We start from the raw sequence: 26,083 nt of genomic DNA, 5'->3' as shown, positions 1-26,083 counted from the left end.
GTGATCTCAGGACAGAAGTCTTTCTGCACTTTAGAGACAAAGGCCTATTCCAAAAATAATAGTTGCCAAAATCCCCAAAATAATTCCAAACTGTATAACCCTGGGCACATTTAATTCTCACCCCAATATATTCTGCCTTGGAGTTTTTAGTTGGTAAATTGTCCATTAGAACCTGACAATGGAATAGAAAAAGGGTTGGATCTCACTACTTACTGCATTAAAGAGGAGGGTGCTTGTCCAGGCTCAAACATACATCCTCCTTTTATTCTCCATGGTTCAAAGAAGTTTGATGAGTTAAGTAGCAAATATGTAAAATGTGTTATGTGGAGTGTGGCAATATAGGTGATTCCTCACGACTAGCTGCTAGGTTAGCTATCAGGCTTAGTCTTTAGTGCTTGGAAATAGAAGTCCTGTATGACTGGATAACCTGAATGTTGCCAGCAGGACCAGGATAATAAAAACTGTGCTCACTGCCTTTTAAAAGAGTGAGAACAACCTTTTCAAAGCACATCACTTTCCACTAAACCAGCTTTAAGAAATATTTGTAAATGAAAGAAGGAATATCTACGTGCTATGTATATATTGAAGTTCCAGCCCTGCACTTTTTGCTGCTTCTGATATTTGTCAGCCTTCGTGGGTTCTGCAGTATGTGTTTAGGGCTAATATACTATATGGCAGCAGCAAGTAGAAATTTCTGAGGAAGCTTCTAAAGACCATTTTACCACTGGATGGCACTGTAGCCCTTAGTGCTCACAGTAACCACAGCCCTGAATAATTTTTTTACAATTAAGAATTTTAGGTCAAGGAACAGCTAGTAGGGAAATAGTTATTGGAAAACTTTTTATGGATAACGTGATGTTAATAAAATAATTGCACTTGCAGAGCTGGCTTGAATTTCACAGCATTAGATACAAGGAAATCTATGTTCAAATTGTGCCAGGTTGCTTAGTTTACTAAATAAAAATTTCAAAATGCAATTGATGCTGTTACATGGTATTCAGGTAGTGTGCGCTCTTTACTGGAAGGGAAGATGTTATTGTTATGGTTTTCGATTATAGGATATTTTATCCCAAGGCTTTTACTTGCTGTTTTATGCTTTATGCAGTGTTTTATATTAATGAAAGATTAATGTTTTCAGCAAGCTTTGTTTAAATAATCCATTTTCTTTTTCTTTACAACAGGGATGGCATACCTGAATTTGAAATCACCTTCACCTGAATATCCTAGGGCTACAGAATGGGTGAGTGCTAAAGTCTGGCCTTATTGCGGAGATCTTGCAAGTATAAATATGTTTCAAGTTGAAGACAAATGTTTAAGGAAGTGTCTGTAGTCATTCAAAGTTGTGGCTGCTCTTTGTACATATGCAAGGAGGCATTAACTTAAGTTTGGTTTGTTGGTACACCGTTGATTTAATACTGAGACCATTATGTCACTGTTATCACTACGACCATGGCATTCAGTGCAAGCAGGCCAGCTGCAAATTTACCTAAGTTTGCCATGGCATTTTGCAGTCTGTTCCAATTTCATTCCTGCCAGTACACACACTCCAAAGCTATGAGAATTTTATACATGAACTGCTGACTAGACTTGAAGCGGTATACCCAAAAGCCAAGTGTTTGGCAGCAATGTTGACCTAACCTCACCTCCTGTGCCACCTGCTGCTGGTTTCTGTGGCGTACCACCCCCACAATTGTGCCAGCCCAACTATTTATGCAGCTGCACTTGGAAATGGATCTGGGAACTCATCTACTTGAAAAAAGATCCTAGGTTTTCTTCTGGCTAAGTTTTAAGTCAGAGCAGGCCTCCAGTATAGGGAACCATGTAGCTACACAAAACGTGTTTTCTAGAAAAACAGAGTGCAGTAATGCTGGGGCAGGAAGATTACAGAAGACAAATATCAACACCCCAAGCCACTATTGCCACTAAATACTTCATCTTGAGACACCACAACTAAATCTACGATTTCAGTGATTCAGAGAAAATTGTGATTTAAGTTAAGGTCATATTTTAAATGATTCTGTCTGGACCTACTTCCATATACCATCTCCTGATAGCCATGGATATAGCATAGGCCCTGACAAGCATAGATAAACAATTAGGAGCACAGCTCAATGTGGAGCTGAATATTAATTACCAAAATAAATAAATAAATAAACAGGCCATAAACAAGATCACTGTAGCAGCAGAAAAATGGAAAATGTCTTGTGGAAGGAGTGTTTGTAATTCTTTTTATCTAGGAAGAGAATGAGAGCTTCCAGTTTCCTATCAACCTCTAGTGGAGGAAAGTGGTGATATGAAAATAAGAGAATGTCCATTTTAACAAGTATTGTAAAGCAAGAGTGGCTATTTTTGTCCTGTCCTATCCGCTAAAGACCAATTGTTCCTGGAGGCATATCTTACTACTTTTACAGTGTGTGATTTCTAGCATTCTTAATATATTTCCCATAAACGAAAAGGAGCTCAGATCAGCTCCTTTTTTACTTAGTCCAAGAAAGGCTCAATATAGCTGCTTTAAAAACCAACACCACATTTGGGATGGCAGTAGGTAGATTTACACATTGTATTCCCCCAGCACTGTAGTTAAACAAGTATCTTTCAGCTGAAATATTTTTTCCAAGTCAGATGTAATAAAAATTCCTAACATGGCCTAGTTCGATAAGCAGGCAAGCCAGAAAAATACTGCTCTGAGGGAAAGAAACCTCAGTGCATGGTTGGCCTTGGTCACTACCTGCCAGGAGAAAAGGGACCTATGAAACTTTCTTCTAACGTATTATCTGACTCTTATCTACACAAACACTTCAGAGTTCAGGAAGAGCAGCCAAAGTCAATTTTTGCTTAGTCTGTTTAAAACAAAAAATAAACAGAAGGGAGAAGTGCGTGTGCAGGAGGAGGTGTTGGGGTGGAGAATGGATGGGGTGGTGGGATTGGGGAGGGAATGTTTTAACCTGCAGTGACTCTTCTGAAATCCTCTTGGAAGTATACACTGTTTTTTGAAATGACAATGGCATTGCACAATGCATAATTGGGGTGGTGGAGAGCTGCTGGCTTGTGTCCAGGGGCCAGTGTTCTGTCTGACCTTAACAGGTAGGTGAGACAATGGTATAAATTAGAGAACAGCTTTGTCATTACTGTATGCCAGTTATCTGACTCTACAGTGCCTGAAAAATGCCTTCTGAAATGCATAAAACAGAAACGGAGTTTTCAGGGCTTATTGTGTTAATATTTTAAAATACTAAAATAATAAAATATTTGCTGATCCTGCAGTACTCCAGAGTGCCTGAAATCTTGTGGACTCTCACAGTGTGCACTGTCCAGACACAACAAAATCCTTAGAATTTCAGGAACATTTTGTGAATTTACCTGCCTTGCCAGCTGAAAAGAGGCACCTTAATGTTACTTCTGGCTGGATCTGTCTGGTGATTGAGAGATTAGCTATTCTCTCTTCCCACCCTTAACTGAAACGATATTTTCAGACAAGCTGTCAAGTCAGCTTAGCCCTGTATTTAAATTGATATGGTAATATTTCATCTGTAAAATTCTCCTTCAGTTTACTAACACCTTATTTATTGAATGTAATGGCTTATAAAAACTACAGGGGCTAATGCTCTTGGAACAGCTTGCTGTTTAGTGGCCAATCAGCACTGATGTTCAGAGTTGCACTGATCCAAAGGAAGCTCCAAGAATGATTGTGCCTCAAGAGATGTCATTCCTTCCAATTCTGTAATATCGATGGTATAAATGGTTTGGCATCATCTTTTATGATGCAGCCTTGGCCCTTTTGTTATGTGCAATCTGCTCTGATATTAAGGAAAAAGGCAAGTTTAAGTCCCTTGTTTACTACTTCTCTGTTGTGTGAATTAAATAGGGTGATGTAGAGAAATTCATTTCCATGAACAGGATTTCATTAGATTGTGTGGGGAATTCAAGAAGAAATTCTAATCTGATATTGTTGAATGTTGCCCATGTTCTGATTCTTCATGGATTGTGTGAAAACTAGGGTTGGGGCAAAACTTGAAGCTTGTGAGTTTTCCAATTTGTACTATACACAGCAGCTAGAAAAATTTGTCTTTATATAAATTTGTCTTTATATTTAATGAAAGAAAGGAGGGATATTAACGTTTGGTTGGAAGAGATCTCAAGAGGTAATATTAGGGATCAGCTAGAGGGATGTTTTTTCCAAGTGACTGTGTGATTCTCAAGCTGAATGTGCATATGGCTGATTACATTGGTAAGCACCTGTAGGAGATGTGGGGTGCGAGCACAGTTCTGCCAACTGCACGTGTAGTCAGAATAATGAAAAACCAGTTTTATAAGGATATTGAACTTACATTTGCATGTTTAGCATCTTTAAAAACCAGTTACTTTGTGCCATCAGCCAGCAAGCATACCGCATGTCAATCATTTTTGAGAACTCTGGCTAAAGGATTAAATCATAATCTCTGCTTATTGATCATGAAGGCAGCCCTTCCCGAAGGGAAAAATGCCTATTTTATAGCTGATAAATTAGGAGGAAATTGAACCGAACCAATTTATTCTGTTTTCTATGAAAAATCTTGTTGGTGAAAACAGAAAAGCACTTACAAAATGTCAACATTTCGCTCCTATCTGCATGCAGATCGATACGAATGGGTCACAGCAACCTCTCAGAGAGGTCTGCGTGACAACCAAAACTAATATGTATCTACCGGTCTCCAAAAAAAACACACAGAGACCACCTTTATGCATGGAGTGTCTGCTCCCTGCGAGCTGATTTACATCAGAGAGGTCTGAATGATCTTGTTTCAAGATGGCCTCTTTTAACTTTTCATTATAGCAGGAATTTCATCAGTACAGACAGACATGTTTAATCTTTAAGTAGGTATTCTGCATCGCTTGGTGTTTCACTTTGCTTCTTTGTCAGATGTCTGTCTTATATTTAAACATTTTTAAAAGGCACAAATGTAGAAAAAGTCCTCTAATTATACGTGTAATTACCACCACTGTATGCAGCATACATCTGTGGCTTGGGACAGCATTTGCAAAAGCGATTCCCTAAGAAGCTTAAAAGACATTTCTGTGGTACGAATGGTCGAGATGCTAAACTGACGTAGGAACATGGTGCACACTGCTGCAGATAAATTACTTAGCAACTCTAAGTAATGAAACTGAGGTGTAGCAAAACTCCTTTCTGCCCCACTGCTGATTGCCTCACCTCTCATGATTTAGCAAACCTGTTTGATTTGGGTGCTAGTGCTCTGTCATTGTGCATAGATTTGGAAGTGTATGTACACTGCAGGATGTGAAAATATCAGCAGTCTGTTTGGAAATTAAAGATTCAGGTACCTAAGTGTTATAACTCCTTTTGAAAATCACAGGATAACGGTGTACAATGTCCTTTATGGCGTACAGAGTCTGAATTCAGCTGAGAAATAAATGGTAAAACATTTTCTTCTTTTTTAAATACCTTAAATATAGTGTCTGGTCTTGATGTTATGAAAATAATTCTTCTTAACTGAATGCATAGTCCAGTAATACTGGTCAGGTTTAGTGTACACTGTGATTTGTTTTTAGCACCCCTCTAATTTAATAGGGAACCAGGTAAAGGTTGATGGACTGAAGGTAGCTCTAATTTTAAAATCTTCAATGAAACAGCAAAGTCAGAATATAAATACTTAGGTTTTAAATTTAGCTCCTACTCTTTGACAAATTAATTGGAAACTGAAATATGAAGAAGTCAAATATGAAATACATTGCAAAGACCTGAATTTTCTGTTCTTAAGTTGTTTTCTACTCAAGGCTTTTCATTTGCTACTGATTTCATATATGAGGCCAGATTCAGCAAAACATTTTAACTGTATGGTGGACGTTCTGACTTAAGAATGTGCCTAACAGGTCTGCTGAATTAGTCAAAGTTCTGAAAATTAAATTGTCCTTTTAAAAGGTAATACAGAATACGTATCCAAATTTTCCCTTATCTGTCATGTTCTTCTATTACAAAGTAAGATACTGCACTGTACTGTTAGACATCACATCTAAATATAATATTTAATAAATAAGAAACAAGATGGAAAGATGAATGTGTTCTCCTCTACCCAAAGGATGAAGCAGTTAAAACTATAATCAGATTCCTCTGTGTCTGATCTTCTGGTGATGAACACTAGCTCAGTAAAACCCTGAAGTATGTGGGACAGAAATCTGGCACAAATATAAATCTGAATCATTGTAAGCAGTTCTTGTAAACATTTCTCATCCAACAAACCCCAAATTCCTAAATGCTTGATAATGGATCTTTCTTACAGCTCTTTGTAACATCCCTTTTTAGTTCAGGTGCAGTAAAGGCAGGCAGCATAGTGTCACAGTTAAGATGTGGCCACGTCACCCAGAGAAGTCAAGAATCACCAGGCCTCATTAATCACTGTCTGCTGAGCTGTGGTCACTGGCCATGAAGTCATTTTTTAGCCTGTGCCAATTCTGTAGTAAAATGCGTTAGATTAAATCATTGTGAAGGTTAAAGGTGGGGCCTAGCATTACATTTTGGAGGTCGTGTCTAGTCCCTTCTAGTTACCATGATTGCATTCTTGTAGATTGGAGGAGACCTTTAAAAGGAAGCTAAATGGCTGGACTCCTTAAGGACCTTACAAAAGGCAACGCAAAGTGGCAGCCCACATACACTTCTAAACTACTTGGATTATTTAAGTGAAGGAAGCGAGAGGGAATGGTCATTAACATGCAGCTAAAAGGTTTATTTCAGTTGTGTTATTTGCAGACCTGACAACTGAGACAGCAACTCCAGAGGAACACAGGTTATTGTCTCCTCTTTTGAAATTTGAAATGTGCATTAGACAATCCAGGATTAACCAAAACTATGATAGTTTAAAGTCATAAAGCATTTGGTATGTGTGTACAGACATCATTTTTGCTACCTGCCATCTGGGAATCTCAGATATTGTTGCAGAGCTACAAGTGTCTGGTTTACATTTTGCAGGGTTTGTGTAGAGTAGAGTATGTTTTACAAGATGTTTGTTGGGCCAGTTCCAATTCTTTCTCCAAAGCCTTATGCACAGGAAGGGAGGGAGCTGGGAGAAGTGATGCTGTTCTGCTTGGTGATGGTGGAGATGCAGGCTCCCACCTGTGTAGCAGATACCAAGCATCCAGTAGTGTTACTAGCCCAATAAAAATTGGGCTATTAAAGAATAACAGTGAGAAAAGAAAGTAAAAAACATTTTCCCAAAAGAAGAAAATGAAAGGGTGAAGAGGGAAACAATGCTTAATTAGATCCACTGAATGTGCGCTTTGCTACAGAAATGTGGGCTCATGTGGATTGCATTAAGCAAACAATCTGCCCACCGGGAGAAGCAAATGGTACTGTTGGGTCGTGCTAGCTGGCCACTTGTTGACCAAAATACAGAACGAAAACCTCCTTTGTCACCTTAGCATTTGATTGACGTAGCACCCGTCTCAAGTTGTGTGAGGAATGGCTTATTGACAACTCGAAAATCAGGTGGTGTATTGAAGAAATTTTATTATATGAATTGTTTTGATCAATTTGTAGACATGCATTGGTGCAAGTTTAAATCTATTGAAGATTTTGCTGTCAGTGTTATATATATGCTCTGTGTATATATACGCACACATGTATAATATGTGGTTTATATATTAGATATCTTTGCAGATAGTCATTTTTTTCCAGCATAAAAGAAAATTCACAAATACCAAGAATGTCTCATAAAGTGGAAGCTGAGATAATTTCTCAGTACAATGAGAAATTGTTTCTAAAATACAAGTATTCAGTATAAACTGTCTGTGAAGAACTTTATTCACATAATTATTTATAAATACTATTTTTATAACAATATTTTTAGTATGTAATAATGAAGGGAAGTAGTTCCTTTATTATTTTTTTTTTATCAGTCTGTGCTTTTAAATGATGGAATTGAGTAGCATTCATATTCCCTAATTGTAGGCACATCTTAGCTATGTACTCAGCTTTTAATTAGCTGTACAGTATAGAAAGATTAAGAGCCAGGTGCATTGAATTGCATTCCAAGGATACTGCTGCTTGGTGTTGGCAGTGGATTAAGTGAGGACAACAAACTTCCCATCGCAGTATCTAGTTTACTGTGCACAAGTCAGTAGTAGGAATTCCATCTCTCTTAATAATAAATTTGAAATTACTGATTCTTTTTCCCCATAATGTACCATTTCTGGCAGTTTGTTGCTGATTTTGATGAAAATGAAACTGAGCTCTTATTGCAGGTCAGGAGACTTTAACAGTTATTTCCATACAACAGTAATTAATTTAATTAAATAAAAGTGACAAGAAGTCCAGGAGGGAAGCAAACAAAATTCCTTTTGGACGGTCTTTGTGTGACAGTGCATGGCTTTGAGTCAGCAAAATCAGATCAAATACTACTTTTTAAAATAAAATGAGGCACAATTTTACAGTTGGTTTCAGGGCCATTGCAGCTTTTTTTTTTTTTTTTATAAGGGACTTTTAAAATGGAACAAGGGACTTACTTTTGTTACAGCAAAGCATTCTCTAGTATTAGAACATCATATTTTATGAGGTGAAGAATGTCGCTTGCCAGAGCCTAGTTTTAAGTGCTGGAAAAGGCAGTGTCTTCACAAAAAAAATTGGACTGTTTTTGAGTGAAGAAGCATGTAGATCTATGAAATACATTCAAGCATGCAATATTTCAGTGAATCACAAAATCTGTGGCTCAAGGTTTTGTATTCCTTACCTGTATATTTCTATTTCAGATAAGCTTGTAAAAGGAATGAGTACTGGTCGAGAATTTTTTAGCAAAACGTTGTCTGTCTAAAAATGCTGTTTGGTTAGAAGAGAAAACAAGTCTTGTGGCTGCAGTTTTACAGAAAGCTTCTAAGATCCAGAATGGAATTTCTAGTCAAAAGAAGAGAATATGGGAGAGACTCCCATTTTGGAAAATCAAGCTCTTTGAAATTTGGCTGCCTGTACAAGGGTTATGTGCTCGTGTTCAGCTCTTGGAAAATAAAACAACCAGAAGGTCTTCTGTCTGTTCCAGTCCAGAATGCAGCTAACTGCTGAAACTTTGGTACTTTTCTCAAATATGTTTCCCTGTCCAGCCATAAGTGGTATAAATAGTAGCTTAAACCCAACAGTTTTTAGCCTTTATGTTATCTTACCATGCATCTTCGTTTCCCTCTGCCTTCTTTGGGCCATGTACATATCATGTTTGTCTTACATCTGTTACCCAGATGAACAATGCCATGGGATGCGTGACCCACCTAATGGCTTGAAATTCTGGCACCATGTCATTGGTTACAATAGGTGGGGCTGTGTACACCCAAAACCAAAAATGTGTGTTTGGACAATAAGATGTTTGGGGCTTGTTTGTCTGTGTTTAGGTTTGCACATTGTGCACATAAGCTATTGATCCCAAGTAAATAATGGAAGAGAGAAGAAACATTAAATAAGTTATTAAAAATACCATTGAACTTGTCAAATAAACAATTTCACAAGCGGTAGAGCAGTTTCTTGGGGATTGGAGAAAATCCAGGCTGTTCTCAAGCAAAATCCAGTTGAGGTGAGATCAGAATTTTGCATTGGAACTTCACAGTCCAAGGGATTGTGGAAAATGTTGAACTGAAAAAGTTTTGTGAATTATTATTTTTCACTCCTTTAAAGCCATGCGTGGAAGAAGTACATATATGTAAGACACTGCTGTTGCCCAAACTATGGTAGATGCTCAACAGAAAAATCCTGTCAAACAAAAATGGCCTAATGTCTCTGTAAATACAAGGCAAAGCAAGTTCAGTCTCAGATCCTGAAAAGCTGATTTGTGCTACCCAGTCAGTAGCATCTCCCTGTTGCTCTGAGCCACCATCCTCTTTTCCCCTTCACAAGCCATATCCCATGATTTTCTGAAGTATCACCTGACTCAGCATCCTGCAAGCAGCTGTGCTGTGGCAACAGTGTGGTGCTGCATGGCAGAGGATCCTTGCACAAACTCCTCCACATCTGGGAATAGGTAACTTGTTTCGTAGTATTATTCCCCACAGGGCACACTTTCTAAAAGGGACTTTCTCTTCAACCTACGCCTTCAAGGTAGCAAACTCAGTCTTCTACCCCTGTGAAAGCAGTTCTGGTAGTCTACTGATTCACATAAATCTATGGTTTGTGAAGCGAAGCTAGCAGGATATCTGGTACAAATTAAGAAATAAATCTGCGGCTACTTTGAAAATAGTCTTTAATGCTCAAACCAAGAGCAGTCAGTAAGAATAATTTACAAAGGAAATGGAAAAGAATGTTACGATTATGGTTTATGTTGGGAGATTAGGACGATTATGTTTCACAGCTATAACTTTGTCTTTCTGAGATAACGTAAAATTGATAGAAAACATTTTTTTTTCAACATGAGGCAATGCAAGCTCTGGTAAGTAGGGAGAGAGCACGAATGGTGCAGAGCATTGCGATGCTGAGTGCTGCAGTTGAGCAAGTGGAAGAGCTGCTGGATAAGCCCCTGGGTATCTTTGCCTATGGTCAGAAAAGGCTCAAATCTAGCTCCCATCAGGGACTGCGCTGTGACCAGGCAGGATGGCATTCTAACAGTACTGAATTTTATCGCTGAGAATTGGCACAGTTAAATATGCCTATATTGCTACTGCTAATTAGCAGGCTCCAGTGATAATGAGAAAACTATACTATATGAGAGATTTATTAGCCACTGGCACCCTGGTTGAAACTCTCCATGGAACAGATAACTGCACTTTGGGCAGGGCATTTTTTCCATGCAGAGTGGGTATGCTATTGTCCATATTTGTCCAATTTCAGCCTAAGTAGTTCCAGATTTCAACAAAACACAATGTTTGTGAACTTTTTCCTCTACATATGTCTCTAATGACGGGGTATATTCAGCTGAACACGGATTTGAATTCTCCACTTACTAATGCTGTGAGTCTGATGGTCATGACCCAGGCCAAAAGAAAATGGTGAAATTGGCTTCTGGAATGTATGTGCAGTGCAATGTGCATGACCCTAGTTTAGCTTCAAACCGCTGAAGGATGTACATTCCCAGGATGTCCATCCTGTTTTGAATTGAATAAGAATATGGTCCTTAAAGAGCCACTGAAATACAGAGAGCTGCCTGCTGGTGTTTGCTGAGCAACCTCAAATTCCACCGCCTTTAATTGAAATTCGGCATTTCTGTGAAGAGCTTGAGAACACCAACAAACAAGAAAGTGATGGACAAGTTTAGAAGCAGGTTTTGTTGGAGGAATAACTACAGTATTAAATTTCAAATGAAAACAATCTAGTGATACAGCAAGCACCAACGATAATTGTAGTTCTTGTGCAGAATTTTTAGCAGTAGTCTTTGAAGTGCTTTGTAAGGGAACTCAGTAACCAGCCAGACCCAGTACACCATAATCCAATTTTGTAGATAAAATCTGAATCGCGGAGGGGTGAAGGGACTTCCCCAAAATCTGAGTGCCTGTCAATGACAATTCAGAATTGGGGTGTAAATGGTGGGCATCTCACTCCAGTGCGCCGCCCGTGGGATGAGAGCCTGCCAAAGGAGCCTCGGAAGGACACGTCAGTCTGTCTGTCCACCTCCAGAGCCAGCTTAGGGCTGACCTCCTCGAGTGCCGTGCTGGGGACCCCATGCTGCTGCCCACAGTGTGTGGCTGGGGGCTGTCAGCCTGGCATTCTGAACCCACATCAGCAACAAGAATTTGAGTTCTCGCTATCCAAATATTTCTTAATCTTTTCTAGATTTTATTATTTTCTTATTTTTGCATGCTTAGCAGTATTTCAGAAACTTCTTGGCCTTATTTTTTCCCCCAGAGCCTTAATTGTGGCTATGAGGAGAGCGGAAAGATTGTTTTTCTGTGCTTAAACTTCTTTTTGGATTTTGAGTATTAAAGCTGCAAACTTTTCAGTCTCTACTTAACCTGTTTAATATTTAACTCAAATAAACACAACTGAGGGCTTTTCATACAAAACTAGCTATTGCAGGCCAAAAATCTTTGGATTATTTTGTTTCAAATAATTTGAAGTAAGAAACATGAAATAATAGACCTTTTGTCATGCTTCAGCAAGTGCTACAACAACTAGAAGGGAAACTAATAAGTATTTAAGGACACCTTTATCCGTGCGCGCTGTTTCTGTTAGTATGACCTGTTGGGTGCTGTGAAGAAAAACAAAAGTGAAGTATCAGGCCTGTACATATAATTTCTGCTGCTTGTTCTCTATCTCCTCCTCTTAACTGGTTCTACTGTGATAAGTTCCTGCTTGTTGCTCCTTTTTTTTTTCCATAGTAAAACTTTTGTCCCGGTGCCAGTACATCATGTTCCTGGTTAGAGCGTGACGTCAAATGGTATCTGGCTCCAGGCCAGGGAATGCTGCTGGGAAGCAGTGAATGAATGAATGGATTTTCAATTCACATTGTAGTTGCCTCGTTCCGAGCCAGGAATCTTCATGTAATATTCAGCCAACTGGCTAATGTAAATTTATCGGTGTTCCTTACTAGAAGTAGAAGGAACTTCAGAGAGGATTCAGAACTGGTGACGATCACTGTAACCATAATGGAAGAAAGATGTGATTCGATGCGTGGTGCCTGCTAAATATAGTAAGGAAAAGAACCCCGTGCCTGCAATAGTTACTATCTGGTGTTCAGAAAACGAAAGGGAGGACAAATTCCAAATTTTTAAAATCTCTGTGAGCTCCCGTAGTATGTGTTCCTATCAGAAATAATACATCCTTAACTCTGCATGACAATAGACTTCTTTGATCTGTACATTTGCAAATCCGAGGGATCAGAATTACAATTCAAATTGGAATTTACGCCCGGAAATTCAGAAATTCCAAAGTGCTGATAAAATTTTGTCCAGCAAGTGGTTCGGGACATTGCGTATGTCAGCATGTGAAGGAAGCACATGAGCAGTAGCAGTGGTTTCCAGCCTCCTCTGAAGGAACCAGCAACAAACAAAGCAAAGCTGCTTAGTATATCCTCTTTGATGCTAGTCAGTGAAAAACTGCCAATTTATATGACCTGTGACAAACACAGCTGTGCTGTGTGGATACAGTGTGCCCTTAACAGTGCTTGGGATGTCAGCTGATCAGCAGCCACATGTCTCCAGACAGCTACAGCTACTAGCTCTGAGCTGGTGAGGTCGGGATCCATGGGGCAGCTTGCAGCACTTCTGCCTGTTAGGACCCCTTTCATTTTCGGAGAGGTTTGACATTGTAGCCTGAGGCTCTTTTTACAGCTGATTGTGAGAGGGCAGGGATGCAGTGAGCTGGTACTGTGTCGGAAACAGCCAGCACGGATGGACAACGGAGCGGGGACGTTCCAGGGGCTGTGTTTGCCGAGATAGCTGGCTTAGAAGCAGTAAGATGAAACTTAGCCTGCAGTGAGAGGCCTTCGCTGGGATGAAATACTTGTGAGTGGTAGAGCCAAAGGTGCCTCTAGCATGTCTGTAACAGCACGGGCACTTTGTGCTAACGTGGTGCAGGGAAGAGTTGTAAATGTAGCTGTCCTCCCAGAGAAAAACAGCTCACACCAGCAAGGTGCCATTTTCCTGATTTCTCTGTTTCTACCTTATGGGTTTCTCCTAGCAAATCTTACGCACTTCTCACCAATGTAGTATGTGCCTCCAGGGGTCTGTAGTGGAGACCTAGCCTGAGGCTGTAAGGCTCCAGTGCTCTTTTTCTTAGAAATTGCAACAGCTCCTTTTTTCCCACAGAAGTAAAGGGCACAGCAGTGGGTGTGGTAACTTAGTAATGGGTGGACCTCAAAACTTCACATTTTATTTGGGTTAATTCCCCAAAATTTCCATGCTGCTCGCCCAACCAGTTCAAACTGTTTTGATCAGCAGAATTAAGCACAGTATAATAGGACTGGCTTATATGGTGGCACTTCTGAATCCAGACAGTGTCACCACACATAAGTACAAAGAGGTAAATAATGAGAAGAAATTCACTGGGCTTCCTTGAACCTCCCCAGAAATATTCTGTTGTATTCACAGCAAAGGTTCAGAGCGGCTCATGTTTTAATTGAACCACTTCACTCATCCCTAAATGAAAACAGTTGCAAATAGTGTCCAATGTACATAGCCCCAGGCACTGTAAAACAATCAAATGAAAAGACTTTTCTTTGTTTTATTTATTTACTTGAAGCTAAAGAAAAATGCCAAAATTCTGTCCTTGAACAAATCACCACTTTTCACATACTTCACCCCAGGCAGAAGTTCCAGTTTTTTCCTAACTTACGAGTTGTTTTTGTTTGTATTTGTGTTTGTATATTTTTGTGTATCTTATTTGTTTACTTTTCCTGCTTCTTAAAATTGTCTCTTCTCTTTAGAAGTGGGGGAGAAGGAAAGAAATTGAGGTGAAACCACAATATGTTTTCATTTTCATGTAACAAACATCTTTTTTTCACAAGCTTCTGCAGGCACTAAATACCAAATATGGTTTGAGACAATAAATTATAATGTCCTTTAGAGAATGAGGAGCTGGGAAGAGAACAAATGCAAGTGTTTGCAACATGTGTTAAGAGAGAAAAAGAGAGATAGCTAATTGAGATTTCTTTATTAACTCTACATTGTCTCATAATTTATATTTGTAAAAGATAATAATGGTAATTATCCTTGTTCTGATCACTTTCAGTTTGTCTTTACACATATGAATAAGCATCAGTATTTCTGTTTTCCAAATTTTTGTGGTATAAAAGTAGCAAAATCCCCCTGGCAGTTAAAGCTGACATTTTCAAAAGATTGAGAGTCTTACGTTAGTCCTCATTGGTGCTATCTTGTGCTGAAGTGTGTTACCAAACTGCATCTGAAGTAGAGCAACAGGTAAGATGACCAGTATTAGAGAAAATACCTGGAGGGAATGAGATAAAACTTCACTTGCCACTGATTTCAAAGACGACTGAATTACCTATAACAATTGTCCAGGAAGATTTCCTTTTATGTGTCAATGCAGGTTAAAGGGAAGCCATTCATTTATATTAGTCCAAGGTAAATTTCTACAGTAATGAAATTATGTAGGGGAGCTCAGCATAGCGGGAACAGAACTCTTGTTTTGTTAGGTTTGATATGTTATTCTGTATCTGCTTTTTTTCAGAATCATCTCATTTGACACCTTCAAGTAAAGGTGAGATATTATTTTGTAGGGTCTCCCGGGGTCACTGGAATTTTAAAGCAGTACAGTCAAATGAGCTGGATCCCAGTGACTCCTCCTTTTGCTAGAACCCAGCTAGAGTCCAAGGAGTGCAGCATCAGAAGCAATTTAGTTTCTCCGCCCCAAATTCTGCCACTGTGTCCTTGTTTCACCTTCTACCCAAATGTACTAGAATTCTTTCCTTCCTTGTTCATTCAGCATACTGTTCATGTCTTATCACCAGACGAACCCCACATACTTAAGTGCTCAAACAAACCATACAAAAATTAACGAGGCAGGTCCTATGAAAAGCTGAAACATTTTATCTATGTTCTGCTTTAACCATCTCTACTGAAAAATGTAAATTAGATGGATAATGAGAGAATAAATGAGTTAAGGAACAATTCCTACCTTCTAGACCAGTGTGTCTTATACCTGCTGCCGCTGACATTGAGCAGAAGTCAAAGGTAAACGCTGCATTTTAAGACTTGCCCTTAGAAAGCTGAACATTGAAAAAGAAATATGAGATGAATTGGCTTCATCAAGAACTGCCCTGATTTCTTTTAAGTAAGGAGGAAAAAAACAGCCTTCTGATTTTGCAACTCTGTGTATATAGGTAAATTATAAGGAATGTTCAGAAAGTCAGGTGAGTTCATAGGTTAGCCCCTATATTTTTTGTTTTGTAAACAAATATGTGTTTGTAAGTAGCTTTTGAATGCAATAAAGCATGTATTAGTTTAAAAGATTATGCCAGAACAATGCCCTTCTTGGGTAAAGATTAAGTACATTTGAAGGAACAGTGAGAATCAGCAAGAGTCAAGTGGACAAGGACAATGCCCAGTTACCTTATAGCAAAAATCTGCCCATGAATGCTGTCTTTGGAAAAGCCAGGTTTGGTTGAAGGGATAGCTACCAGAAAATCCATAGTCTACCTAAACACAAATCTTTTGTTTTTAGGACATCGTGCATATACTCATAATGGAAAAGCATATGCATTTGTTTAATATTTGGGATTTCTCAACCATCTACACGTTTTTAGTAAATACTACATAAAAATATTGCTGTCAAATCAGCATAATTTTCTTAGGAGTTTGGGATTTTTTGTGAATAAATTGTAGAATCATAAAATGTTTGTGTCTGGGAGGGACCTCTGGAGGTAGTCTAGTCCCTCTGGAGGTAGTCTAGTACTTCTGGAGGTAGTCTAAGTACCTCTGGAGGTAGTCTAGTCCAACTCCCCAGCGTACAGCAGGACCAACAAACACAGAGCAAGTTACTCAGGATCATGGCAAGTTTGGTTTTGAATAGTTCCTACAATAGAGGCTCCACAGGCTCCTCTCAGGGCAAGCTGTTCCAGTGTTTGACCACCCTCACAGTAAAAAAACCTTTTTCTTATGTTTATGTCTTTCTGGGTTTCATTATGTGCCCATTTCCTCTTGTCCTGTCACTGAGAGCTACTGACTGTGGTTATCTTCTCTTCCATCAGGTATTTATGCACATGGGTAAGGTCACCCTGAGCCTTCCTACTTGAGGCTAAACAGTCCCAGCCCTCTCAGCACCTCCTTGTGTGTCAGATACTCGAAGCCTTTACTTGTCTTAGTGGCCCTTTTGTTTTCTGTAGACCCAAGGATTGGACAGAGCACTTCATAGGTGGTCTCACCAATGCTGAGCAGAGGGAAAATACCCCCTTCCCTGACCTGCTAGCCAGGATGCTGTTGGCTTTCTGTCCTGCAAGGATGCCTTGCTGGCTCACCAGGGCCCCCAGGCCCTTTTTTGTGAAGCTGTTTTCCAGTGGTAGGTCCCCAGCCTGGGCTGTTTCGTCGGGGTATTCTTCCCCAGCTGCAGGATCTTGTACTTGCCTTTAGTGAACTTCCCAAAGTTCCCACCTACCCATTTCTCCAGGCTTTCAGGTCCCTCTCTCTGTCTGATGCAAATGTCTGTATTTCATTCACATGAAGAGTCAGTAGAGGAAAGACTTAAGTGCAAGGAAGTATTAAGTATTATGCACTTTAAAAATACACACTCAAGGAAGTTTGAGCTGAATTCCTCAAATCTGGAGCTTTCAACACACAAAGAAACCAAAATTTGCATTTGTGAATTGTCTTAAAAGCCTAAATGGCTTACTCTTTCCAGTAAAAATGACAGTTCAAATAAATGACAGTTACTAAAAAGTAAAAAATATTTAATTTTACTATTTCTGCTAACCTTTAATGGAAGACATTGTATGCAATTACCTTCAATGCAAATGATATTCAGCTCTACAATATGCTATTTGGATTCCGATTCAGCAGAATGTTTAAACAGATTACTTCAATAGAATTTTAACCTACCCAACATCGAGCACGCTGCTGACCAGAACTTCAATTTTCTCATCTATAAAATAAGCTTCTAATACAATAACCCTTCTAACATCAGCAGATACTTGAGGCTGTCACAGGTGTTGAAACATAAACCCTTCTGTGTAAGAGCAGGCATTGATCTCAGATGATGCTGGGTTATACTCTTGCGAACTCTTAGAAATAGCTTTTAGCTTAGCAAAAACCCCAAAGTGCCTGATATGGGAAATATATTTCTGGTATAAAGTCACTTTTATAATGATTTTAGAGTTGCAAATGTGCTTGACTGAAAAGTGACTTGTGTGAACAGGAACTTTGCAGGTTCCAGTGGAGGAAGACCTGAGCCTCAGCTAGGAAGGGAACTTGCACAAGATTTCCCATGGCCCCAGAAAAAAAAAAAAAAAAAGAGTGCATTGTGGTGTCAGAGAGAATTATATTTTTCTCTTCTCTCCTTGCCCCGTTGTCTCTGATGATCTATTATTTTATGTCACAGCTTGGTATTTTAACTGTGGAACTAACCTCCTCATAAGCAGAGCAAAAGGTGATGAATGTTATGCTTCTTTTTGAAAGCACTCTTAGTGATCTTTTGGGTTTGTCCTTGTCTGTGTAGTGTAAAATGATGTTTGGATGATAGTGTTTTGCTTGGCTTTTTTCCAGACTTTTTGCACTTGCTTTCTCACTTCTCTGTATGTGAAATACCCAGTCGGTGATACTGCAAAGAGGTCTGCTACCCTGTCCCAGGAAACAGAGGCATCGGCAGCTGTAGTATCTCTCCCTCTGTTCATAGGGGAACAAAAATGGTCTCAATGCCTCTGATTTGCTGTTGAGTAAGTTTGCAGAGGTATTGCCTGCCGAAGGATGAGACTTGGAAGCTCAGGCAAACCATTTCCCCTGGAATATGTAGTGGCATTGCTACCTTTTCAGTTCCAATTTCTGCTGTATTGTGAAGGTCTGTCATCCCCAGTGACTGGGCATGGGATGTGGTATGTAGTGTGTTGTACTGAGGACAGCAGTAAGATGTGCCAAGCACAATCTGAAGAGCCCTGTCGGTTGCCAGCATCTGCGGAAATCCTGAATCTTACCCAGTCCGTTTGTTCAAGGAACAATCTAGTGATGGCAGTTTCCTCAAAATCTTGAAGACTTTCCAAAATTGTCATGGAGCTCGTACATACAGTGGAAATGTTACATGGGTAACCGTATAGATTTAATGGATCATATCTGGGCTTTCTTGTTGAGTCATTTTAGAGTCCTTACTCATAAATTTCCCATTGTAAAAACAAAACAGAATTTGATCCATGACATTTAATGGAAAAGATTGCAGAAACTTACCAGCAGAAAGGTTCTTGAAATTCTTCTTGTATATTAGTACAGCAGATCCCTCCCATCTTGGTATCATGCATTGAATAAAAGAGGATGTAAATAGAGTACCCAAATTTGCATGGTAATCTGGTCCTTTACTGACAGCTTAGGTTTATATCGCTATATACTATTCTTTCCTTAGCTACAGTACACGGAAGGATTCAAGCAATAACATTATGATCATAAATTTAAAAATCTCCAAAGACGGGAACTTCAGAATTCAGATTAATATTTAGATTTCTATCTTGAGTAGATGTATTTGTGTCACCGTGTGATGTGAAAATTTTCAGTTTTATTCCTGACTATCTTTGAATTAATGAGTGATTTTGGATGAACTATTTCTGCCTTACATTTCTTTTAACAGCTTTTGGCAAATCTTTTCAACATTAGTATTAATTGCTTCTACAGTATTTATTGAAAGCTTAGGAAAATCAAAGAGAAAAATGGCATCTTGTAGACTTCATGTCTGTTTGACTCTGCCACCCAATGGCGTACTTTATTATTACTTACTGCCCTCTTTCCACTCCTTAGGACCTGTTCCATTATGCTTTTATTTCTTTAAATGCAGACTTGTCTCCAGTGATACCAAGTTCACATCAATGGAATAACATTGTCCAAAGATAGGACTTGTAATAGGAAAATGTCACATGGATTTATTTTTTTTAATCTAGATTATGATATCTGTGGTTCTGAATACCATATTCAAACTGCTTACATTTTGCTTTTGGAAGTTTCTGATTCCTTTGAAGTCAAAGTTTCTTTGATGTAGCACTGCAAAGGCCAAAGACAAAAGAGAGGACAGAAAAGAAGGGATTGCAATTAAACCCACTACCTTGTAATATCAGTTTTGTCAGAGAAACACAAAATGTCTGCCCCTGAAGTGGTTAAAAATGTGAGATCACAGCATATATAAATGAGAACTTTTAACAGAACTTTAAACCATAAGCCTGAATTGTGGTGCAGCCTCCCGACCCCTTCTGATGACAGGTTCATCTTTCTTTAAGATGAAAAGCTTTACTCTGTGTTACGCCAGCAATGTGCCAAAGACATCCAAGCAAAGTGATCGTCCGTGATGGGATAATGAGATAGTTCTCTAGAATACAAGCTGCAAAAAGCTGAGTGGGGTGTCAGGATTACTGCTAGACCAGTTGTTCCTCTCAGGTGCTTGTTAATGGAACATGGAGTTTTTGAGGAAATGTACAAACTCATTCGTCCTTATCAGCACGTGGCCAAAAGAAGTGCTGTCAACTGTCAAACCTGGCAAGCGCTGCACATACTGTACCCTGAGAGTTCGGTCACGATGCTATGGGGTTGTTTACTTTGCTGTTCTGTCTTAAGAGTTGTACAGGTGTGTACCTTCTGGGAAGATAAAAGAGGGTGGGGGCTGAGAGGGAGGGAATGTTTAAGAAGTAGGGTGATAAGGAGCAGAGTGCTATGTTGGGAAAATTTGGTCGAGCCCGAGTACAGCAGGATTTTATAAAGCACAGAAAAGGTCTTTGGTTCAGGGAAGAACAAACGGGCACAGTGAGGTTTGGTGCAAGTGTAAGCTTATCCCACTGACAATGTTCAAATACCAACATTTATAATGATGGTAATCTGTGAAATATTTACAGGACCTAAAACCCAGCTAGCCTGGAAATAGTAAAAAATGCAGATCCATCTCAAAGCAGGTGGCAGCTGGCAATATTAAATGGTATGTAGTTTTAGATTGCGTTCAGGCTTTACTAAAGGCATGCCTGTTTCCCACCCAATTTTATTTTGCCATATTGACACGTGAACATTTGGTTTTATTGACAGATGAGTATTTGATTTTCTCTTGACTTCAGGATGTCAATCTTGTCTTTATTTAAGAGAATAGTGGAGGTGCTGGTTGGACAGGACCTTTATTGTGATAAGCTTCTTTGACCTCTTGCTTGAAGCAGGACCAGTGAGTTCAGTGCACTGTGTAAGTCAGAGCTTTGGGAAGTCAGAGTACTGCTGAAAATGCTGGGCTGTTTGGCAGGGATTGGTGAAAGCAGTGGTAGTAGTGATAGATACACACAATAAAGTGAGCCTTCATCGCCTGAGCTAATCAGAATACTCCTGCCTAAGCTGGGAGGTACTTAGAGTTGCTTCGGAGTGCCAAGATTTCAATAAGAAAAGAAGCCTGAAGTCCAACACCCATAGCATTTGGTAATCCTCCTGCAGCTGTGCAGCTCACCCCACACCTGGGAAAGCTCTGCAAGGAGTATTCTTGTCTTTTGCTGTTGTGGCAAACAGCAGGCACACGGGCTTCACTGCACAGCCCCAAAGTGGGGTGGCCGGCTGCGTTGGTGGGCAGCCCGCCAGCGTCTAGCGACAGAGATCATGGGGAGTGGAGTTAGCTCCTTTCAGAAGGAGCGGCAAGTCACTCATTCCCCAAGGCACTTCAGCAAATCTGCTTTGCTCAGAATATATCAGAGTGCTTTGGCTGCCTGCTTTATCTTGCACCAATGGCCAATTGCAAAGCCGAAGTGTAGTTGGAGGAATACTGAACATACTAATGTACTTTCACCACCGTATGTGTTAAAAATACATTTCTCCATCAAAGAAAACAGAAGAAGAGCTGCTGTGTTCTAATATTGTATGTCGAACATATGTTTCTAGCCCTAAAAGCAAGTGAAGTGGCTTTGTAAAGACATGATTCACGGCTTTCTTTTGAAAACAACGCTGGGCTGAAGTGAACAGTCCCACTATTTTGCATTTTAGTGGTAATTTGTGTAACAGTTTGGATAACAGCTTTTTCATAACAGATTATTTCTATAAGATTGTAGAATTGTATTGAGATGTTAACTCTAGTTTCCTAATGTTTGTGTGTTACTGCTACGCTGTATTTATTTAACTAAAAATAATGGCACAAAGAAGTAATGGCTAACTGCGTATATGCACTGTGCTGTCAGGACGTAGGATGGCTTAGGTAAGGGATAAGTTCATTTAGTTTGTAATGCCCATTAGTCACTTGATGAAAAAAGATTAAGTTTCTTGAGGCCTGGAACTAACATTACCTATACCAAGTTTTTTTTTGCCAGTCAGTACCCTCATTTTCAAGGTATCGGGGACAGGTGTAGTCTCTGTAAATTAGAGAAGGATGAGGAAAATGTATTAGTTTTCCTGCCGTCATGTTAGGACTCCACTGACAGTGCTCAGCAGATCTCTTTGCGTTTTCCTCTACAGTTTTCCTTCAGTTGATTTTGTGTTAAGGGCTAAGTCTTATCTGGCCTGCATTTTTTTGAGTAGATGCTCAAATATTCTGTAAAGATACCTCAGGGCTAATAAATTATCTCCTTCCTGTCATGCAAAATTTCTTCTTGTGAACCGAGCTGAGATTTATTTTAAAGGGAAAGCCAGCTTCAAAGCCCAGCTCCTCAGAAATATGTGTCCTTCCACAGCCTGAAAACCAGTGACAGTTAGCTACCAGTGCATATGCAAATGTGATTCATCTATTAATGGCTTATGTGCTTTGATGAACCTCACAGGCCTGTACTGTAGCCTGGAAGGAGTACTGAGAATTAGTGACTTACAAAATATTGGGTAATAAATTCTTGGGGTCTATTCGTGGAGCTAGCATTGTGGGACTTCATCCCTGCATCCAGACGGTGCTGTGGCTGAAGACTGGGGGTTTTTAGCAAAATGTAAATTTAGCAAAATTTAGCTCTTCAGATGAAGAGCGATTCATAGTGGATTGTTGCCAGATTAAGAGCAAAATATTTCAGGAAAGAGGGGAAGTTTGGCTATACAAGGGAGATAAGCAGAGTGATGCCTCTTGGAAAACTGCAGCATTCTGTCACCTTTTCTCACATCCCGCTGGGAGGGCAGATCTCTGCCCTCCTTCTCTGGAAGGATGGTGGGGGAAACTGCCCCAGCACCCCTTTGTATGCATGGACTCAGCTAATCCTAATTTCCTCCGGGCTATTTGTGCCCTGTCTGCATCGATCATCTAAATTCAGGCCACAGCAGAATCTGATATTTAGTCTTCATTTTCTTCTATCTTACTTTTCTTCACATTGGCAGTCCTTACTGGATCAGTAATCCATACTCTAGAAGGCATCTGTCCTGGACACACCAAGTAAGGAGCCTATTCAACTTTGCAGTCATTTGAAAAAGATGGCTTATACTGGGCTCTGCAAAACCTCTTCTACTTCACTGTGTGAGAAGATTAATTTCTGTTGGATGCCTAACGTACGGAGTGGTGTCTCTTTTAGTGTACATTTTGCTATCTTTCTCAGTGCAATTAAATCGCAGACTGGGGTGGTTTCTGATTCTGGACTCACCAGAGTACCATTTTAAGCTACATGAACAGCAAAGTCATTCTGACGGATAAAATACCTTGTAAAAAAGCACCATTTCCGTGTTGCTTTCCGTCATAGTGGAAGTGTATCAGTGCTTCTGTCACTGAGACAAAGGTCTCTACACTATGGATATTGAAAATTCCTCAGTTTACAAGCAGTTAAAAATGCAATTGCCTATTGTCCATTCACTAATACCGAATGTCTACATGTAGAGCTTCCATCACCACTTGGAAGCCACCCTAATATAAAGGAGAGGAGAAATGGGCCGTTTCATGAAATGTTAAGATTGTTTACGGAAACATTGGACGTCTAAAAGCAGAGCTGATGCTGCAATAAACATCAAAAAAAGAAAGAAAAAACTTGGCTGAAAAGCTGTAAATTCAATTTTACTTTTTGACTAAATTTAAGCGGAATTGACTTCACCCTCCTTGGTCGCTACGGCAAATGCATCAGGTATCCTAATGTGGCAGTAAGTAGGCCATCGTGCAACTGGGCACATGTCGAATGATGAAATTCCCATTTGTATTCTATACCGTGGATATTTGCATTTGTGACATAATTTTTGCTGGCGCGGATAAAACAGCATTGAAAACATCATTTTTCAATTCTGGGAGAGTGTTTTTTTTCAGTTCATAAATGCATGCAGTGGAAATAATGTTTCTGAATAAAATCAAAGTGCTTAATGAACTGTTCAGTCATCTGAATGTTTCCATTTGGAATGCTGAATAAAGACTCCTATTTCTAATCCAAGACGGTTTTTATTAGTACTCAGTGCATTTAGCACAAGCACAGACCAGTTCTGAAATCAGCCAGAGTACAGCTTGAATAATTGGGAAACTATTTTCTGCATAAACACTAGATTTATTAAGGCCTATTTTTTCTGTCTCATGAAAGGCTAGTTGCAACTTGTTTGAGGAAGCCATCAGAACAATTTATACATTCCCAGGATCTTTAAGCAAAAGAAGGTAGCTTTACTGTACAAACAATGCTGCATTTAGAAACCTATTGCATCTCCTAGAGAACGCCAAAAAATATTGGTACAGCAGTAACCTGCTCTGTGACTTCTTCAGAATTTATCTGAAACTGGAATCACACCATACTCAAAGTCCAGGTGAGTAATTCAAGTGAAAGATGGACAAATTATCAGCTTTCTAAAATGCGAGTTGTTTTTATTTTACCCTCCACCTTGTCACTTTGTTGGCTCCCGTCACCGTGTGTTCCACTTCTGCTGCTCATCTTCCAGCTGTACCTTGGTATCTGACAATTTATGGACAGTGCCCAAGAAGGTGCAGGTAATCATGGATAGGTACACACTGCTAAGAACCACCAGCTCATAGAGAATAAATATTGCCAAGAATATATGAAAAACAGCAGTCACAATTCATATTAATTTTTATTTTAACTAATTCTGTTGTGCAGATGTGTGTGACTTTCTTCCAAAGTTTCCTTGTCCCCACATGCGGAACGTGATCAGTTGCCTTACTTCCAGGTCCTAGATAGCTGTGTTCTTCACATTGCCTAAATATCCTTTGTGCTGGGAAATTAAAAGGGTGTATCTGCATTGGTCTTGTGGGCAAAATGAGGCATCTGCTTTTAAAGCCCATCTCCCAGCTGATGCCATTAGCCATCAGGCTGCTGTTACGGTGTGGTCTTACAGTGCACAAACAGGGTTTCTTTCAGATGGACTGGAGCCGAAGATGTACTTCAGGAGCACAGAGGGCAACTCCTGACTGCAAAGAGGAATTCTGTCATGAGACATGGTAGAGTTAGTCCTGAGTAAACTCCTGCACAAATGTAGTGTGACTGATGGGTCCTCCGTACCAACTGGTTTGGTTTGGCTGGCTTCTTTTAGGCCATGTCTTGCCAGTGTAGACATGGTGAGAGAGAGATGAGTGACCTGTCCAACTCCCATTAAGCTTCAGACTTTTTGGAATCTTCATGCTTTTTGTACTTTCTTCTTTAAATATCTAGCTAACAGAGTAAGTAAATAAATAAATTAGTTCTTGCATAGTTAAACCATATTTAATGCAGCAGTGAGCAAGTGGTGCCCTGAGTGTTGGTGGATTCCCGTCCTACGTGTGTAACCTGGCACTAACGATCTGCATCGGACCATGCAGGGGAGAGTCTACGCAGGTGAGTGAGAAAATGACCTAGCCACTCCGATAAAAAAAAGATTTTCAGTAGATCTCTCTCCAAGTGCCTGTTCACACTACAGAGGAAAACTGCAACGTAAGGACGTAGTGCAGTGCCAGTATATATGATCTTGTGGTTAACATATAGTTTTGAGAGGGTAAACTCTGCTTTCTCCAGCAGTTTAGGCAGCTTCGTACAGTTGGATGTCTTCATTATGTTTACTTTTGTTAAAAGCACTTGAAGTGAAACACAGTTTTTTGCTGTGCTATCAGGAAAACAAAACAAAACAAAAATCTTATTTAGATTCCAACAATTTTTCTTGACTTTTTATTTGCTGTAGCGAAGCAATAAAATACTTGCATACATTTTTCTCAGAACTTAGGAATTAATGTGCTTTGGTCATTTTATGTCTTTTCAGTTGGTCATTTTATGCCTATTCAGTGGAGGTTCCTGACACGTTTTTCTACAGCATTATTACCAGTCCAGATCCATTTGTAAATTGAATATGAAGTTTATTCTCTCAGGGTTAAACTTGCAGGCCACAGTACATGTGTTTAACTTTGTAGGGGTAATCCCACTGACAGTCATTGTTTATGGCACGTCATATATGCTTAAGTCTGGCCAGCTGCTGGATTTTGGAAGAGGAATTCATTTTTTATTGAGTTTTAAATGGCTATGTAGTTCATAAATCTTTGTATACGCAGGAACATCTATATGCCTCGGTATATGGTCACCAGCAGGGCTTGCATACTAGGGAAAAGCAGGAAAAAATACTTTGCTGTAAATACACCATTAGCTAAATTTCAGTCTTTTTTAAACTATTAAGCTGA

The 26,083-nt window shown here is 39.5% G+C and overlaps 1 protein-coding gene across 1 annotated transcript in view; it reads left to right on the top strand.

Annotated features, from left to right (window-relative positions):
- Positions 1-26,083, top strand: part of LOC118176873 (formin-like protein 5) — an 88,806-nt gene that overhangs the window by 7,065 nt on the left and 55,658 nt on the right. Inside the window, exon 2 of the mRNA XM_035344149.1 lies at positions 1,182-1,240. Within this exon, the coding sequence (XP_035200040.1) occupies positions 1,182-1,240 (59 nt within the window). The remainder of the gene's footprint in view (positions 1-1,181; positions 1,241-26,083) is intronic.

This window comes from Oxyura jamaicensis, chromosome 20 (genome assembly GCF_011077185.1).
Source record: "Oxyura jamaicensis isolate SHBP4307 breed ruddy duck chromosome 20, BPBGC_Ojam_1.0, whole genome shotgun sequence".
Classification (NCBI taxonomy): domain Eukaryota; kingdom Metazoa; phylum Chordata; class Aves; order Anseriformes; family Anatidae; genus Oxyura; species Oxyura jamaicensis.
Note: the sequence above shows the minus strand (reverse complement) of the source record. Positions and strands in the feature narration are given on the sequence as shown.